The sequence below is a fragment of the Crocodylus porosus genome, unplaced genomic scaffold (genome assembly GCF_001723895.1).
Source record: "Crocodylus porosus isolate Cpor-Errol unplaced genomic scaffold, CroPor_comp1, whole genome shotgun sequence".
Classification (NCBI taxonomy): Eukaryota; Metazoa; Chordata; order Crocodylia; family Crocodylidae; genus Crocodylus; species Crocodylus porosus.
Genome location: NW_017728907.1, coordinates 59,952,715 through 59,958,233, shown reverse-complemented (window position 1 = coordinate 59,958,233; position 5,519 = coordinate 59,952,715). Strand labels below are relative to the sequence as shown.

At 39.9% G+C, this 5,519-nt stretch overlaps 1 protein-coding gene across 1 annotated transcript in view; it reads right to left on the bottom strand.

The window, feature by feature from the left end:
• ALG6 (ALG6, alpha-1,3-glucosyltransferase) overlaps positions 1-5,519 on the bottom strand; it is a 34,262-nt gene that overhangs the window by 10,035 nt on the left and 18,708 nt on the right. Inside the window, exons 7-9 of the mRNA XM_019531567.1 lie at positions 3,254-3,336; positions 2,418-2,482; positions 679-864 (exon numbers count right to left, since the gene is read on the bottom strand). Of these exons, the coding sequence (XP_019387112.1) occupies positions 679-864; positions 2,418-2,482; positions 3,254-3,336 (334 nt within the window). The remainder of the gene's footprint in view (positions 1-678; positions 865-2,417; positions 2,483-3,253; positions 3,337-5,519) is intronic.

The window sequence follows — 5,519 nt, the reverse complement described above, 5'->3', positions numbered from 1 at the left end:
CAGGAGCGCAGGGGGCTCCCCTGAGCACTCAGCAGCGGACCCGGAAGTACTTCCGGTCAGTGGGGGAATTCCCCCCCCCACCCCCCGTGCCCTCCCCAGTTCAGTAACCAGCCATGGCGGGGACCCTGGGTGCCCCCAGGCACCAAGCTGAGGGAAAGCGGGGGTCCCCCATGCTCCCATGAGATGCTCCGCCAAACCTTCCCTGCAGCCACTATTTTCCCTGCTGCACCAGTGAGAGGGGGACAAATTCAAGGCAAATCTCCAACCATTAGATGGTATATCTGGAAAATTATATCAAAATTACACATTTTCCAGATCTAGAATCTAATTACAGGGGCATCATCTTAAACTCAGGGTCAACTTAGATTTGAATAACTGTAGTATCTATGGGTCCAATTTTAGCCCATACTTCATACTGATGAGGGGGTAAAAAGAATTTAGTGCATTTTGCTAGAAACTGCATGCTTTTAGAACTATAGTTAGGGTATCACTTAATCACTAAAAAAAAAAAAAAATGTTCTACAAGAAGCATAACGCTCATACTGATACATGTACCTTCCACCAGAGATTAGCAGAGAATGACTGACATGCAAATAAGACGAATCAAATTCCCAAGGCGAGGCTGCCTGTATGCATTCCTCAGCCGGTTTCTAGACACTGAGCTTTAACAATACTCACCCCTTTCCTGTTAGGCCTCTCTTGAAGCATTTTCCAAGTAGGTAGCAAAAGAAAGGCAAGGAATGGTAGAGCTCCATTTGTTTATAATTTATGGCCAAACAAAATGCCACTGACCCTAAAAGGTCCCAATTATTAGACAGGAAAAGTACACCCCAAAGAGCAAAGCCAAGGCTCACAGAGTTATATATGTTTTTAAGTTAAGGAAAAGATATGCGAGGGAGAGAATATACTGAATACCATCACAAGGTGACACTGAACTGATGCAACATGACTGAAGAGGCAGAATAAAAAGGAAACTGGAGTTTTAGCTTCTGTATTGCCTTGTCCTTTTAATAATCACCTGATGCCAATGAAGGAACAACACAATTAGTCATATTAGCAATGATGAGTGCAATCCTTAGTGGTATATTTTCAAAATCTGTTTTCTAATGTGCCTAGTTTTAGAGTATCAGGGTAATAAAGTTTCCATGTTTATCTTGGTTCCAGGAATTTGTCATGTTCCCTGTTCTAGGATACCCGTTACCACACCCTGGAGTAGTCCATTCCTGTACTTGCTTACTGATATCCATAGTAACTTACTTTCCAATACAAGCTGCAACCAAAAGGTATCACACATCTACCCAAAGAACTTTGCCAGCCTATGTCCTTAGACCACCAAAAAGCCTGCAACCAAAAAAGTGCACATACATGAACAAGACTTGGGCCAGAAAGCCAGTGACAAAGGTGCATACAATTTACACTAATTGGTACTTTTTGAAACAAATGGTGAATTTAAGTTATAGGTGAAATCTTGGGTTCTGTTTATGTGTACAGTTTCAAATTTCTCCTGCAGATATTCATACCCAAACTCAATCTCACAAATAGTCACAGGAAAACACATAAAAAAAGAAATTATAACAAAGCAAATTTATTTAAAATCAAGAACAAATATCTGTGGAAAAATTAACATAATCACTCATTGGGCCCTACATTATACAAATGAGTTTTGTGGGTATGGATATTTGAAGATGGAGAAAATTGAAACTGTACACAAACAGAACCCAAGATTTCATCTATAACTTAAATTCACCTTTTGTTTCAAAAGTACCAATTCAAAGGTACCAATTATTGTAAATTAGCAGATTGGAGGCTATTAAAGGACAATAGTGGCAGAGTGCTCTGACTTAGTAATTTTGTATAGGGAGTTGTGTATAGATATCTCACTGGGAAGTATGTGACTGCTAGAAAATTGTGCAAAACCATCTCCTTAGACAGTACATGCTAAACAATCACTTCCCATTATTGATAGTCAACTAGCGACAGCTAAAGCTGGAGAGAATGTCACATTTTACAACCTCGTTTGAAATTCTTCTCCACTTCCCCAGTTAGATCTAAGGCCATTAGTCTATAAAAAGTGCCACCCTATTCTGCTTTCTGCCACTCATAGGTGCACAGTTCAACTCCTCTTTTCATAGCCAAACAGCCTCAACATTTTCTAAGGTAAGACAGACTGGCACCAAGGTAGATTTGGGGTACAAAAAGGATATTCTATGTGGGCTGAATTTCCACCAATATCTGTCATTGGCCTCCAGTCCATTAAAGGGCTCCTATTTCCTTTCAACACTTATGTTGTGATGAAAGGATTCCTCTGTTTTCATCAAACAACCACAAAGCTTCCTTAGTCCCAGTACAAAGGCTGTAATTAGGGAGAGATGTTTTGTAAACTGATTTTTTTCCATTCGGTACAAATGCAAGGATACTGAAAATGTCCGTGGTCAATAAGAATAAGACCTGGATAAAGCAATACACAAAGAGCAGTGGAGACCTAGAAAGAAGAAAAAGGGAGGAAGAGGGAGAATAAGAGTCTTTAAAATGCACATGAATGAGACGGTATGCTTTCTACCAGTTCACCCTGCTCCAGAATTAAGAATACTCTTGATCTCTTTTTTACAATGCCTGGCCTCGGCAAGCGCCCGCAGAGTCCTACATCTAGTGAACACTGGTTTTTTTGCACTTAATCCCACCTTCCCACCAATATCTTGGTGAGCAGGAAGGGGCAAAGTGACCTCCAATAAATAAAGAATTAAGTAGAAACCCATCCAGTTCACAGAAACGACTGTGCTCATCTCGGTCCTGAACATTTCTCTATAGATAGGCAGACTAGCGATACCTGAGGACCGTGAACATAAAGAACTGATGCCAACATCAATTTTGTGGCATATTTCAGTTCTGCCATGTAACAGAGTATACAGGACCCAGAGCAGTTCCCAGATTCCCTTATGTCAGAGCACAAATATTTTTTTTACTCCCTACATAATACCTCTGACAAGAAGCATTATGTTAGCACTTCATGGTTACTAACTAACATGGTTATTATTGAGGGTCATTAAAATAACTGCTGTAAAATAAGTTAGTATTTTCTAACTGTAGTCTTCAGTACAAGATATATTGATCATCTTCAACAGTACAGAATGCTACAGTGTTAAAGTTGCTCTGTAGCATTAATTATATTTATTTTTAGTCTTTTAACTTTCTATTCTGATTAAACAACAAAATATTTTATTCATACCTAGAAATACCAGAGGTTTATACTTGCCTTTTTTTTAGTTGATGTTTCTTTTAAATAACAACAGTACATGATAACAGCAGGTATGTAAACCAGCAAGTCAGCAATAAAAACTGAAAAACAGAAAGTTACTATAGATAAGAATCTTCCCAGACAAGTGTAGCACATCACCATCCACTTATACTGCCCATTGCCTTTTGTACACTGCCTCTATGTTGTCAGGATGCGACTTTGCTCCCTTTCCCCCATTTGGATCCAGCCCTGATTGCTTACATCTGGTGCCCTGTGCAACCCTTTAAAGCAACATAATTAAATCTTAAATGCACCTGTCAGCTGCTAGCGTACAAGACCTGCCTGTTGTTCAGCCCAGATAAAAAACACAAACTATGTAACCACACGCAACAGCAAGTGGGCTCATCTGCCCACAAAGTTTAACCTGTCAGTTTTATACATATTTCTTAGGGTGTAAACTTTAGCTGACTCAAAGTCAACTGGAAGAGTTACATGTCTTCTGAAATTTCCAGGCAGTTTCCACTAGACACACTATTCTTCGCTGTCTTAAACTGTTACATAGTGGTGGTGTGTGCAAGTATTCTGTTTTAAAGAAGACTGTCTTAGGAATCACGTTGTGCATCTCTCATTGGTGAAGTGTTTGGAGAAGAAAAGAAATACATAAACATAAGATCTGACATGATCCAAAAATCTCTTCACTACGGGTAGTGTACATGAACAAGTTAGTTCCACTTTACGGGGCATGAAAACTGGGTCTACAGAATTTGATCTAGTTCAAGTTTCTCAGGCTACCATTTCTGATGCCCAAAAGCTGCTGCTTCCACGTGTTCAGCTGTTTAGGCTCCTGGCACAGCCTCAATCAATAAAGGAGCATGCTCTAGTTCCTCACATGCCGAGATGAGAAAAGGCATTCTCAGTTCTCAAAGGAAGTCAACTACAACTAAACCCTGTCAAGTTGCTCTAAAGGCCCTGGGATTTTGAAGGCAGATAAAAGGAGAGTGAAGCAGGTCTGGATTTGTAACATAAGCCTATGCTTCACCATGGCATTATTAATTCATAGAAGAAGAACTGAGAGACTAAAAGAACAGCAAGATTTCCTCTGCTCTGCCCACAGTAAATAACTTTAAGAGGAGACAATAAGACGGAGAGACAAAATCTGCCTGCCTGATGTTGGATAAAACCTGCTTGTGCTTAAGCTACTGAAGAAATTCTTCTGTCATGCTCTTGTGTGGTTGCCTACTTACAACCAGGCCAGTACTTCTCAACATTTTTAGCCTCGAGATACCCCTTGGAAAATGCCAGCTCTTGGCTTTCACTTGTTTTGTGACTGGAGGAAAAGAGAGCAATTCTTCTGTTGCAAAAAAGTCAGAAAGACCAAAATAGGTCATAATGTGTTTGACTTTATGGATTCCTATTTGAAATCTCTAGATTGATCTTGTGAATCATGTAGGTGTTTGCATGCCTAGGAGTGCTAATACTGCACATCACTCTGACAAGGATGTCACAGCACTCCAGGGCACCATGGCACCCTGGCTGCAAGTCACTGAACTAAAGGTGCCAAGCTTGTTTTCTAAAACATGTAATTCTTCCAAAGTAAAAAGGAGAACTTTGCCTTGTTCTATTGCATAATTAGCCCATGAGAAACAGCAACAAGCGTTAAGACACTCCTCTTAATTTAATCCGTTTTGAAGTACTATCTTGCATGTATTGGTGGTACCACCTATCCATTTATTCGTGCACACAAAAGTGGGAAGGAGAACTATTTTTGGAAGAAACACTAAGGAAATATTACTGTATTACTATGACAGTGATATTACAGCCATAACAGTACTCTACCAATATGCCATTAACATGCTTAGGAAAAACTAAGCCTCAGTTTTTCTCCTGTAATCTGGGCAAACCAAGGTGTGAATTTACTGAGAAGGCTGCTCTGCACTTACTTATGTAACCGCATTTACCGTGGGGTAAGATAGTATAAAATGGCAGTTACCATGGGGTAGCTGGCCCATGCCATGTTCATACATTAGCACACCTTGCACACCCTTATCCTTAATCGCATTCACCCCTTAAATATTTTTGTTTTGCTACACCTGCAGCCCTGCCTAAGGTTGGAAATATTTCAGAAGTGGTTCAATTATCTAACCTTTCCTTATCTTGAAATAAGAAATTGAAAAGTGCTCCAATATCTTGTGCGAGTGTCTACCTTTCCAAGGAGAGAAAGTAGTACAAGGCAAGGTCTTCAAATGAAAGAAAGTATAAGTAAGCAAACACACACACACACAAA